This window comes from Gigantopelta aegis, chromosome 2 (assembly GCF_016097555.1).
Source record: "Gigantopelta aegis isolate Gae_Host chromosome 2, Gae_host_genome, whole genome shotgun sequence".
In the NCBI taxonomy this organism is placed as follows: Eukaryota; Metazoa; Mollusca; class Gastropoda; order Neomphalida; family Peltospiridae; genus Gigantopelta; species Gigantopelta aegis.
The window spans coordinates 29,122,525-29,137,220 of record NC_054700.1 but is presented as its reverse complement, the minus strand read 5'-3'; the positions used below and the strand labels follow the sequence as shown (position 1 = coordinate 29,137,220).

At 39.5% G+C, this 14,696-nt stretch overlaps 1 protein-coding gene across 1 annotated transcript; it reads left to right on the top strand.

The window, feature by feature from the left end:
• The first annotated feature begins 2,779 nt into the window (after nt 1-2,779).
• Nucleotides 2,780-7,941, top strand: LOC121388089. The gene is made up of 3 exons (XM_041519308.1): nt 2,780-2,872; nt 4,369-4,965; nt 7,777-7,941. Exons 1-3 carry the CDS (start codon nt 2,780-2,782, stop codon nt 7,939-7,941), a joined length of 855 nt encoding a protein of 284 aa, XP_041375242.1.
• The last annotated feature ends 6,755 nt before the right edge of the window (nt 7,942-14,696 follow it).

Here is a 14,696-nt window from a genome sequence, read left to right as displayed (position 1 = left end):
TCTTTATAAGCACGGGCCCAGAAATGATTTAATTATCCCCTGCACCAGTGGGTTAATATCTATGTATGTAATGGTGAAAGCCACACTGTCAATGAGTCGTGTTATGGGGTGACAGGCACACATATAAAATATATGTTTAAAAAAGAGGTGTGATTAGGCGACATGGCTCCTATGCATATTAATAAAGACTACAAGACATGTACACGAGTTCAGTTCATTAATTGCCTGCTCCGGAGTCAGTCACTGGCGAAGTCAGAGGCTAATTCCGTAGTGGGCGTGCCTGAACCTCTGTGGATAGGGGCACGTAAATATAGTTGCCCGTTGCCCGTTCATTAATTGTGTCATTTCACTTTTATTTCATGAGTTTAACCATAAGAACTGATCCCGGACGGGGCGGGACGTAGCCCAGTGGTAAAGCGCTCGCTCGATGCGCGGTCGGTCTAGGATCGATCCCCGTCGGTGGGCCCATTGGGCTATTTCTCGTTCCAGCCAGTGCACCATGACTGTTATATCAAAGGCCGTGGTATGTACTACCCTGCCTGTGGGATGGTACATATAAAAGATCCCTTGCTGCTAATCGAAAAGAGTAGCCCATGAAGTGGCGATAGCGGGTTTCCTCTCTCAATATCTGTGTGGTCCTTAACCATATGTCTGACGCCATATAGCCGTAAATACAATGTGTTGAGTGCGTCATTAAATAAAACATTTCTTTCTTTGCTCCCGAAAGATTGCAAGCGTGGATCCAAGAGGTAAGCGTTGGAGCTGCACTCACTCTCTCCAAAGTTCGAAGTTCCCCGAAAAATCAAGTGTTTTGCAAATAAAATTACCTTTATTGGTTTCAGCGGCGAACATGATATTTCTGTAGAGGATTTAACCATATATTTAATACATATCAGTGTACTTTTGAATACGGTAGGTGCCATTTTTAAGCGTGGTACTCCTGTCTAGAAAAAAACTTGCATGTTATCCCTGCCAGTTATGACAATATTTGAACAATGCAAAATTTGTACCATATGTTTTCATCGTTCTACCCTCAAAATTATTTGTAATCCATGTAAAAATGGGTAGTGATTAGTTTGTAACCCCTATAAAGCTGTTTGGTAGTATGCTAATGACACAGTGTGCTAACAAATACTAACAGCATTTCTTACACACCCGTTGGTGAGAACACCATGCGTTATTTTTGATAACACACGGTTGTTTACACACGTACGCGTGTTAACAATTTCAAGACACACGACTGGCTGCTCCTAGGCGATGACCAGGTCACCATTGCCACACATCCAATAAAAATCTACACGATGGAAATAGATTACACTGTGACGTATATGGGTCTGTGACGCGTACGTTAGCTACAAGTGCAACGGCTGTAAAAAACTTTTAGTTGAAAAAGATGTTAAATATATGCTTAAAACCTGGTTTTTGATGATATATAACGCCCCCCACCCACCCCCTCCCGTGGAGTAACCAGTTTTTATAATTGCAGTAGTCATTTGACAATAATGGGTAAATAAGGTTTGCAAACTTATTCTGCTTAGTTACAGATAGTGGATTAAGTTGGAGAATGCACCCCAAAGTCTGATTTCGTGATTTCTCCATTACATAGTTTACATATTAAGTACTACAGGAAGAAACCCGACAGCATCCACTATCAACAATGTTTCGGTTAAATATGTATAATACCAAATGTTCACAATTTTTTTCATCAGTATGATTGTTGTTAATGTCAGTTATTGTCCTTAACCACTGCTATTGTAATAAAATTGTATTGTATCCACTGAGGGGATTCGAACAATGGACCCTCAGTACGAGAGTCCAGCACTCTACCAACTGAAGTAAATTTTAACTAGCTACTGCCAGTAGGAAGGAAGAAAATGTTTTATTTAACGACGCACTCAACACATTTTATTTACGGTTATATGGCGTCAGACATATATGGTTAAGGACCACACAGATATTGAGTGAAGAAACCCGCTATCGCCAGCATTAGCAGCAAGGGATCTTTTATATGCACCATCCCATAGACACGATAGCACATACCACGGCCTTTGACGTACCAGTCGTGGTGCACTGGCTGGAGCGAGAAATAGCCCAATGGGCCCACTGACAGGAATCGATCCCAAAGCGACCTCGCATCAAGCGAGCGCTTTACCAGTGGGCTACGTCTCGCCCCCTACTACCAATATTATGAGCACCGTATAGCAACACTACTGCATATTGGATTGGGTTGGATTGTGTTGTGTTGTGTTGTGTTATGTTGTACGACACTTACACATCCACCAAGAAGTCAGAACGTTTTTCATTTCAGCTTATTATCGTGCTTATATCCAATTAAGGTCCAAGCACGTTGTCCTGGACACACACATCTCAGCTATTTGGGCTGTCTATCCAGGACAGAGTTGTTAGTTGTTAGTGGTTAATGAGAGAGAAGATGGTGTAGTGGTCTTACACCTACCCATCGAGTCGTTAAAACTCGCTTTGGGTAGGAGCGGGTACCGGGCTGCGAACCCAGTACCTACCAGCCTTATTTCTCCGATAGTTTAACCACGACACCAGCCAAGCCGGTAGCCACACCGGTTGGACACGGACACATTGACTTGCAGTTACCCCGGCAGTGTCTGATTGGCGCCTAATCACTGCACATTATGACACTGGTCTCGTGACCCCGGGTCAGATTAGGTCACCGTTTACCCGATCCTACACAAATCAGTCGTGAGTTGTAATCGAGATCAGTGGAAGTACCTCCAGACCGCTCCCCACGCCCCGTGTCCGTGTCGTCATGATTACGAGAGGGTTCCGGATGACGATGATCTCCGAGAAACCGACCAAACGCAAGACGGTTCCTGAGCCAAGTGAAAGGTCGCCGAATAAGGTAAGCATCGTGGTGCACCAACAATGTTACTAGCGGACACTAACGTAGCCAGGTTTTTAAATTTGGGGGGGGGGGGGGGGGGGGGCACTATTGGGAGGGGGGACCACCACTATGTATGTATGTATGATTTTATAAACTTTAATACAGTAAAACAAACAAAAAATGTTAGATGGGTGGGGAACCCAGTTTTTTTTTGGGGGGGGGGGGGGGGGCAACCGACTATTGAGGGGGAACCCACACTATGTGTGTATATAAGATTTTATAAAATTTAATACAATAATTGTTTTTTTATTTCATTGCCCTTCGCACCCCAGTACCGACTCCCATGTAGAGCAAGTTTTAACGGTTCAATTGGTCCACAGGTGTCTGGCCACTACACCGACGTCTTTCCCACTAATCAATTAACAACTGATCTATGATTAACCCGTAACCTAGACAGACAGCCCAGATTGACAAGATATAAAGTTTGTTTTGTTCGTCAACACCACTAGAACACATTGATTTATTAATCGTCGGTTATTGGGTGCCAAACAATTTGGTAATTCTGACATAAAGTCAACCCACAACATTTTTCCTTTTTTTGTTTTCATTTCAACTTATTTTCGTGCTTATATCCAATTAAGGTTCAAGCACGCTGTCATGGGCACACACCTTAGCTATCTGGGCTGTCTGCACAGGACAGTGGGCTAGTTGTTAGTTGGCTAGCTGTTAGTGAGAAAGAAGAGGGTCTTACACCTACCCATCGAGCCCTTAAGAACTCGCTCTGGGTTGGAGCCGGTACCGGGCTGCGAAGCCTGTACCTACCAGCCTGTAGTCCGATGGCTTAACCACAACACCATCGAGGCCGGTCTTTTTCCATTAGTAGCTAGGGATCTTTTATATGCAACATCCTACAGACAGGATAGCACCTACCACGGCTTTTGATATACCAGTCGTGGTGACTTGGCTGGAACGACAGGAATTGATCCTAAACCGACCGCGCATCAGGCGAGCGCTTTATCACTGAGCTACGTCCCGCCCCTGCTAAGGTACGTGTCCAGGACAGCGTGCTTTAACTTTAATTGGATGTAAGCACGAAAATAAACAAGAATGAATAGATGTAGCAACCTTCCTGACAAAAGCTAATCACTAGGGCCTGTGGCTGTCTCAGTAAATAACATGTCTTAATTTAACTTGGAAAAACACACGTAGCCCAGTGGTAAAGCTCTCGCTTGATGCGCGGTCGGTGAAGGATTGATCCCCATCGGTGGGCCCATTGGGTATGTGCTGTGCTGTCTGTGGGATGGTGCATATAAAATGTAGTGGGTTTCCTGTCTAAGACTATATTTCAACATTACCAATTCCATGCATACACTGATGGTTCGTCAACAAATGCTGTGGCCAATGGAGGGGCAGGCATATTTATCAAGCTCCCTTCAAGAAATACCCTAACTGCAAAAGTACCAACCGGCACCCACAGTTCCAACTACAATGCAGAAACCCATGCACTTATTCAGGCTGCTACAATGATCAAGGATGCAAAAGAAGACTGTCAACAAGTTGTCTTCCTCACAGATGCTCTCTCAGTCCTACAAGCCTTGCAAGGGGAAAAACTTCCTCACCTGAATGAAGCCATGCAAGAGGTAGCAAAGGAAAGACGAGTAGCTCTACAGTGGATCCCAGCACATTGTGGGATTCCAGGAAATGAGGAAGCAGACAGGCTAGCCAAGCTAGGAGCTAATCATGTACAGCCCAGCAACAACATTAGCTTCTCAGAGAAGAAAACCTTGATAAAGGCAGCCAACAGACCCAGGACAGAACAAGATGATTACCACCTTCTCAGTCGCTTGGAACAAGTAACTCTGTTGAGACTCCGGACAGGCCACAACCGACTGAATGCTCACATGTTCAGAAAGTTTAAACTTGCAGCAACACCAACCTGCAGTTGTGGCCTGGAAGACCAAACAGCAGAACACATCTTACAGGCGTGTCCAATTCATCAAGACCTGAGACAAGCTGAGTGGCCAATCGAAACTGCCATACACACCAAACTCTATAGAAAGAGAGGCGAACTGGAAAAAACAGCTCATTTTATCTTACAGACTGGACTATTGGTCTAAATTGTGAAAGAGAAAAAAAACAAAAAAAAAAAAAAAAAAAAAACATTACCAATTGTTTGACATCCAATAGCCGATGATTAATAAATCAATGTGCTATAATGGTGTCGTTAAAAAAAAAAAAACTTTTTACCCCCCCCCCCCCCCCCTCCCTCCACGCCCCACAGTTCTGAACGGAATAAATGCAGTGATATATATATTGCTGGACTAATACCTAATCCTAAAACATTTAAAACAAAATCATTACACCATTGCATATATTTTTAGACATGATAAAAATCAAAATACAAGATATGAAAATGGTTAGAACATGGATGTCGATCTTTTATCATGTTTATATAATTTACAAGGTCGGCTGTTTCCGTTTTGCCGTAATCTCACAAGATTGACTGTCGTGTCGCCATTTGTAATGATACACTTCGCCATGTTGTTGCTGGTTTTTTTTTTTTGGGGGTGGGGGGGGGGGGGGTTGCAGGTGTGTGTGTGTGTGTGTGTGTGTGTGTGCGTGTGTGTGTGGTTTGTTTGTTTTATTTTTCATTTTTCATTTTTATTTTTATTTTATTTATTTATTTAAAAACAATTTGATTGACACACAACAGTTTATATTTTAAATGGCTAATTGTGTGTGACTTACTGACTAGGTTAAAGTTGAAGTTATTTCCACTAATACTAGCACGCGGAACACATGCAAGACACACGAGTTGACGTATATAATGTCATATTTTGGGGACCTTAAAAAGTTTCCGACTTGAAATGGCCAAAAAGATCTTACATGTGGTTGCTGAAAATCTGAACCAATTTTCTTTTTACACTTTCGTGATCACCTTGTGAACAATTGCCTCCCGACCTACTAGTACTTGTTATTCCACCCTTTTCACCCAGCCCATGGATGGATGTCATCCCGGCGGCCCACGTACGCACATCCCAAACTATTCTTCTAACACAATACACAAACCAAAGCAACACATCCTGTGGCTCTACGAGACATGTGACCTCGCTGACCCTTAGGTTAATCGTCCAGGATAAAGAGGCTGTATAACAATATTTCATGATTTCGTTGACAAAGCCCAGCTAATCGTATTAAGAGGATTAGTAAGTGACGCAGAGTTGAGCAAGCAGTGCAGTAGAAGCTGTAATATGCGACCATTTTCTTCCCGTTATAATGCCCGCCAGAGAACCTGAACTCATGCCATTTAGGGTCAAATAAGGGGCGGATCCAAAGAATGTTTGAGGCTCTCGCCCGCTACCGACCCGGGTCGGGCTGCTGGTGCTCCGTTGCACATGCCAGCGCGGGCGACCCCCTTTCCCTCCCACCCCAAACATTTTCCTCTCCTGGACGAAGTAGCCGGCGAAAGTTGACACCTGTGCCCATGACAGGCGTGTGCTACAACAGCTTGTTCTGAATGTTCACGTTAAACCTATGATCTGACCTGACCAAATATTTCGCGGGAGGGGGCATAACGGGAAAAATGACACATGAACCAACTCTCATCCCAATGAAAATAACATTGAAAGAAGAAAACTAATTCACACTTGGATATTTTTCGTGGTTCTCTTTTCGATCCACCTCTGATACCTAACGCCATTTTGTTTTCAGTTCAAAACTTTGTTTTTGTTTTGTTTAACGACACCATTAGAGGGCATTGATTACTTAATCATCGGCTATTGGATGCCAAACAAAACCGCTACATTTCCCCCCATTAGTAGCAAGGGGTCATTTATATTGCACTTTCCCACAAACAAGAAAGCAAATACCACGGCTTTTGATCATGTGTGGTGCACTGATTGAAACGAGAAAAAAATACCTCGATCAGCTGAATGGATCCACTGAGGTGGTTCGATCCTGCGCCGCAAGCACATCAGTTGAGCACTCAACCGACTGAGCTAAATCCCGCCTCCAGTTCAAAAGTGCCACTTTTGTCTTGCGGTGTGAAATCCTGTATTCCTAGGGAGCGGGACGCAGCCCAGTGGTACAGCATTCGCTCGATGCGCGGTCGGTGTGGGATCGATCCCTGTCGGTGAGCTCATTGGGCTATATCTCGTTCCAGCCAGTGCACCACGACTGGTATATCAAAGGCCGTGGTATGTACTATCCTGTCTGTGGGATGGTGCATATAAAAGATCCCTTGCTGCTAATCAGAAAGAGTAGCCCATGAAGTGGCGACAGCGGGTTTCCTCTCTCAATATCTGTGTGGTCGTTAACCATATGTCTGACGCCATATAACCGTAAATAAAATGTGTTGAAAGAAAGAAAGAAGTGTTTTATTTAACGACGCACTCAACACATTTTATTTACGGTTATATGGCGTCAGACATATGGTTAAGGACCACACAGATTTTGAGATGAAACCCGCTGTCGCCACTACATGGGCTACTCTTCCGATTGGCAGCAAGGGATCTTTTATTTGCGCTTCCCACAGGCAGGATAGCACAAACCATGGCCTTTGTTGAACCAGTTATGGATCACTGGTCGGTGCAAGTGGTTTACACCTACCCATTGAGCCTTGCGGAGCACTCACTCAGGGTTTGGAGTCGGTATCTGGATTAAAAATCCCATGCCTCGACTGGGATACGAACCCAGAACCTACCAGCCTGTAGACCGATGGCCTGCCACGACGCCACCGAGGCCGGTAAAATGTGTTGAATGCGTCGTTAAATAAAACATGTCTTTCTTTCTTTCTTTTCCTGTATTCCTGTTCCCTGATGCAAAATTTTACCATCCCTCTTCTAGGTTAGACAATGCATTGCCATTGTTTTGAATGGCCATGGTAAGATATCGTAAGCCAAAGTATTCCTTATTTCCACCAGGAGCGGACCCACGATTTTGTAGAGTGGGGTCACAAAATTCTAAAGAAGGCTCGTTTGAGTTTATTGAAGGGAAATGAACCGTGCTGTCAGAGCAAGGCCTGTGTATGGTCATGGGAGAGGGAGATGCAGAGGGCGGGAGAGGGAGTGGGAGAGGGAATGTTATGATGATGATGACAGAAAAAAAAACCCAAAGAAAGAGAGAAAGTCATTAGAAAGGACATGGTCACATTACGATTTGTTATACTCTTAACGAATTTATTCGTGACGTGTAAAGTCAAAGTTGTATTTTCTATAGGTACTACAAGTCGTGACAACATCGCAGCGATTAGAACATTACAACCCCTCGATCAGTCAATTCACATTAAAGTACATGCCTCAGAGTTGTATCCCTTAGCGGTTTTGGGTCCAAACAGCCTGATATGGCCGAAAATGTGGTCGATATTCCCGAGTTTGCTCCATTGTAAGATGTTTCTGACTAATAAAATATTTCTACGATTAAAGTTACATATTAAATATATTTTCTTGTTTAGAATATCAGTGTCTGTGTATTCAATGTGTTTCTGGTCGTCTTAATATGTCTAAGAAGCCCAAACTGGATTTTGTCTTCAATAATTTCGTACGTACGACAAAAACAATATTTTAGGAAATAAAATGAAATTTAACCTAGTACAAATATTAGAACGATCATAAACACGTTTAATATACAGCCACTAATATTTTATGCAGAAAAATATATTTGATATGTAATTACAATCGTTAAAAAATCTCTGTTAGTCGATAACATCTTAAATATTGCAGCAAACTCAGGAATGTCCCTTTAATGACGTAGCATAATATTGGCTTTATCCTGTGAAGGTAACAATGACAAATTACGCGAGGATGGCGGATTTCGGTTGAAATAAAGTGGACATTGAGGTTATAAGTATGCGAAGTGTTTTTATTACAGTATTTTAAGTCTTATGACAGATTTTCAGCAAACAGTCGGTTATTTCGTCAAAAAAAAAGAAAACAAAAAGAAAACAAAATGCTCAAAATGGCTGGTGATGTATGTTACATGATATAGTCATAATATCGGCCAGAACGAAGTTTATGTCAGAGTATAACATATAGTGGATATATATATATATATATATATATATATATATATATATATATACATATATATATATATATATTAAATATACCAACGTATATTAAATATACCTACATGTATATAATATACATATAAATCCTGGAGCCCATTTCACAAACCATCGTAAAAGTATCTGCGACTAACAGTTTTACCGGTCCTACGTTTAGACATGTTTGGCATCTTATTTCACGCAAACTATGGAGCATTTTACGGTCAAAAGTAAATGGAATATGTGTACTACATTAGTTGTACCTTTATTAGTAATAAGAACTGTGGTTTAATCGTAGATTTATGTTATAGTTTACGTGCAAAACTAGGCTTACGATGTTTTGTGAAATCGAGCCATGTCGTTTACGGTAACAAATAGGCCTAATGTAGGCCGCGGGGAGGTGGGGTGGGGGGTGGGGGGGGGGGGGGGGGGGGTTTCAGTCGCGCTGGCATCATTAGCGATAACGATCGTCTCCTGTGTTCATTATTAAAATGTAAGCCAGAAATCAATCTGTGTTTGAATTGACGCACTCGTCCGTACAGAAATCTCCATACTAATGACAATGCTTGTTTGAGAAACAGTACAAGATTTATTGACGCGGCTCTAATTCATTTTGTATTACGGAACAAAACACTATACAAAGTGGGCAAAAAGTAAATATAGCCAATTTAAAACTGACATTTGCGTGACACACAGCTATCTGTGGGTAAGGCGACCCGAGCCGTTTTGAAAAGCTGCTTTACATATATTATCCCAGGATAAAATGCAAAGGTGTTGATATCCCAGGACACCGGCGTGGCTGGTCTCAAGTAACTGACAGTTAATGTTAATAATATTGATAGACTTTTGTATGTATATATGACATTAGTAACACGAATCAATTTAAACCGCTGTGCCTAAAACGCTAATTTCAGATATCAAATGGAAAACATTATTCAATCTGGTTCGATCAATACAGTAACGTTAACATAGAACTAGCGCCCTTACAGTTAAACCACAATACACATTTTATGAATAGAACAATTGGAAGATTTAATAGACAAAGGCACTAAATGTATAATGACCAAACCAGTACACCTTCACACCTATAGGTAAACCGATGACCTCACGCAAAACACTACTTAGACCAAGTTATACCAAGTTCTTTATTGCTTTAAGTTAAACAACTTATAAACTTTATAATAAAAAAAATAGCAAAATATAATAAATACATACTGTATTTACAATATCTGATAATGGTTGGGAGCGCTATAGCACTATCTAAAACACATTCATGCATGAAAAATCAATACATATCTAAGATAAACGAAATAAACCCTACATATATGCATGATAAATAATTACGTGGGTAGTAATATGGAAGATATTAAATATAAATGCGTAAGGAAACTAAAGACACACATAAATCTTGAAAAAAGAAAAACTAAACTAAAATATAATAAAATAAAATAATAATAAATATTTATAATGAGAAAAAAACCCTATATAGCACGTTATGTGGGTATATATTTTAAGAGAGAGAGAGAAAAAAATATGTTGTCGACTAACAGCAGGCACGGCGGAGCATAGAGGGGGTGGGGCTGGGGGCGAAGAGGCCCAATAATTCTGAATAAAAAATATTATGGATAGTAAATCTTAAGTCAGAGATGAATTGTACAAATACTTACCTACAGAAATGTGGTATACAAAGTGACAATTTATGAACTTTTTGCAGTGAAGAAGCTGAGTCATTAGAACATTTATTTTTTCATTGCTCTCTTTCTCAAACGTTTTGGCAACAATTCAAAACGTGGTGTAAAGATAAAACAGGTTTGACTGTAAATCTGAATATAATCGATATATTACTTGGGAATCCGTTACAGAGTATTTTATTAAACCACATCATTGTCTTATACAGAGTTCGACAAATCCGCTAGCCCGACGCCCGTGGCTAGTGGTTTTTAAGTTCGGGCTAGTGAGAAACGCAAAACCACTAGCCGGGGGGGGGGGGGGGGGGGGGGCCAAAAACAAAAACGGGACAATGGATCACACTTGACAAAAGACAAAACGTACGACACGACAAAAAACTGAAAGTTACAACATGATTTAAGTGTTTGTTTTATTTTACTGTTATACTCGTAAATGTGTAATGTTACAAAAATTATATAAAAATCCAGTTATAATTGATCAGGAATTTGGGCTAGTGCTTTATCTTGGTGGGCTAGTGGTTTTCACAAACCCACTAGCCCTGTGGCTAGTGACTTTTCAAAATATTTGTCATACTCTGGTCTTATGTAAAAAAAATACATATATATATATAATGTATATAGTTGTAAATATGCCAATCGAAATCCTAAATTTTCTGAAGCTACAAGTATAATAAAACATAATAGAAATATTGAAAAGTATATTTATGCAAATAATGACCATTTCACAAACAAGTGGAATATATTGGCCATATAGATAGTTAGTGCTTATGATCTTTCAAAAATACGGTGCTATATTATGACAAAACCAACCAAATATATAGGTGAATGTAAAGTACACTGATGAGAAACCTATCAGCCGACAACAACGCTAGGGATTATTTATTTATTTATTTTTATTATCAGATTTTGTTTTACATTTATTCGGGTTTTTTTTCATTATTATTAATTTTGTATTATTATTTTTTGTTTGTTTTATTAATGCTATTTTTCTTTTTCTTTTTTTGTTTCTTCCATCTATTACTTCTTCTCTCCTTTTTTGTGGTAACATTTATTAATATCATAACATATTATTTGTATTATTATAGAATGTGTATCCTATAACATTAATGTACGGTAGTGATACCAGGGCCCCGAACCCTGGCATTACCGTATTTCTTTTCTGGGGACAATAAACTTTTGAAAAAAAAAAGAGAAAAAAAAGAAAGAATTGTACTTGTAGAATGCAGGAAATTGCATTTCAGGACATCTAGTTTTCAAAATGTTACGGTGGAGTATACCCGAACTCCCAAGAAACTTTGCTTTGCGTCCTCAATCTCAGTCAGCCTCCCCCAACAATGTCTATTTGCTTCTATCGTACCTGACTAACAGAGACGTTTTAATTGCTAAAATTAAATAGTGAATACTTTTAGTTAAAGGGACATTCCCGAGTTTGCTGCATTGTAAGATGTTTCTCTTAAAGGGACATTCCTGAGTTTGCTGCATTGTAAGATGTTTCCGACTAATAACATATTTCTACGATTAAAATTACATATTAAATATATTTTCTTGTTTAGAATATCAGTCTGTATATGCAACGTGTTTCTGGTCTTCTTAATATTTGTAAGAAGCCCAAACTGGAGTTTGTCTACAAATAATTTCGTACGTACGACAAAAATGTTTTTTAGGAAATAAAATGAAATTTAACCTAGTACAAATATTATAACGATCAAAAACACGTTTAATATACAGCCACTAATATTTTATGCAGAAAAATATATTTGATATGTAATTACAATCATTAAAAAGTATCTTAGTCGATAACATCTTAAAAATTAGAGCAAACCCAGGAATGTCCCTTTAAGTTAGTATGTAACTGTAGTACTTTATTAGTTGGAACCATCTTACAATGGTAGCGAACTCAGGACAGTCTCTTTTAATACACAATGGTACCTACTATAATTATCGCATACGTGACCCTTGATTATTTGTCTCTGCAAGACAATATTTATCGATCCCCCTCAAAACCACCCCGTTTGCACTCGTGCTTGAACTATATGGTTGCCTGCTGAAAGTTGGCGGTCATCCAAGACCTCGTGATCACGTGTCGGTTTTTAAACAGACTGTATTGGAATTCAATTTACATGGTACCATTTGAAAGGTTCAGAACTTTATGGCAGTTTAACGGGAACATAAATATTACTTCACTCAGGTTACGTTTGAGTTACGACTTCCGAGTTAAATATATCCAGTGAGAAAGGTAAAAACGCATTTTGTTTTCTTAAAAAAAAAAGAAAAAAAGAAAAGAAAACAAAACAAAACGAAGAAAACACACAAGAGAAAGAAAAAGAGAAAGAAAAAATAATAACGAAAGAGTAAGAAAGATCCACAGAAAAAGAGACGGAAGAAAAAAAAATAAATAACGAACACTGTAGCAGAACTAAAAAAAAGTAAAATGCGCCACTAGAGTAATGATTTTTTACATACATCCTTGTCAAACAAGATCCTGACAGACAGACCCGCTGTCGGGTTCAAACAGATGGATTTATTTTGCGCTTCCCAACGAATGCACAAGACGTATTGATGTCGGTGCAAGTGGGTTACATAAATATACACTCACTCATGGTACTTTGTCATTTAAACTGTAGACCGAAAGACCGTAGTTCTTAAACACTACGACGTATTTTTCACTATTAAAGCCGTTTTTGATAATTTAAATTAGAAGTACTAACATTTTATTATTTAGAATATTAATTTTCGAACACCTGAAGTGATTCTGGTCATACAGGTTTTTACAATACCCCAAAATGCATATCTCATTATTCTAGAAACGCACGTTCGTCTAAAAAAACATAATGGGTTATCGAGACAAGCTCTTGTTATTTTTAGGCGGTATTTCTCTGTTTAAACATCACGGACTTTAGCGTGTCTCTGTTATAACCTTATCCAAATGTGTATTACAGGTTTGTACTAAACTTAAGTGTCCATTTTCACGGGCTCAAACTAGGGTCAGCGCCTTTAAAACTATTGCTATTACTTCCAACAGAAACTTTGTTGCGTTGGATATATGCATCTCTTTAGATACAGGCTGGAGTTAGCTTAGTCAGAAGACCGCCCGCTTGACCTTCTTGTGCTATCGCTGTTTTCTCCCGTTCTAACCAGCGTCCCACGACTTGTATACCAAAGACTGTTGTATGTGTTGTCCTGCCTGTAGGATGGTGCATATAAAAGATCCCTTGCTACTAATGAAAACATGTAGCGGGTTTTCTCTCTAAGACTGTACGTCGAAATTACGAAATGTTTGACATCCAATAGCCGATGATTAATAAATAAATGTGCTTTAGTGGTGTCGTTAATGAAAACAAACTTTAACGTTTGAATATTATAAAAAGTTTGACATCCATGGACCGATGATTAATAAATCTTTGTAACTGTTCTTACATAGAGAATTCATCTGTAAAGTACAGAGATGGACATTCTATCGTCCGTCCAACACGGAACACTTTTTTTATGCTATGGAATTTACTATAAGTTATTTATTTCTCAGCCGATTGTTTACGAAATTGAAAATAGTACCTTTTTGTTATTTCCAAAACACTTTTACTTTTCTTCTGACGTCAAACAAAACTGTAATTATTTACCAAAAAACATTTTTGTAAGAAGATGGGACGGACTATAAGCGTGTATATTATTAATTGTTCTACGTGTGCAGAAGCTCAAAACCAAATAAGTTGGTCTAATGCGCGTAGAATAGGTTCACACCAGTAAAAATCCCCAAACCCTACCCTCTCCCCCCCCCCCCAAACCCCTCCCCCAAAACAAACCCACACCAACCCCCCCCCCAAACAATAACAAAAAAACACCTCAACAAAACCCCCAACAAAAGTAATCAAAATAAAATAAAACAATCCCCCCCCTAAAAAAAAAGAACCCAACTCCCACCCCACCCCTACAACAAAACAACAAAGAACACCTCCCCTGAAAAAAAACCTTAAATGTAATACATGATCAGTATGTAGGATAATAATTGCGTTTAGTTCAGTTCCTTCTATCATGCATTATAGTACCTGCTTTTTTAAAACGATCGTTTGTTTTAATCTCTCGCTACATCCAGTGCGCCACGACTGGTATATCA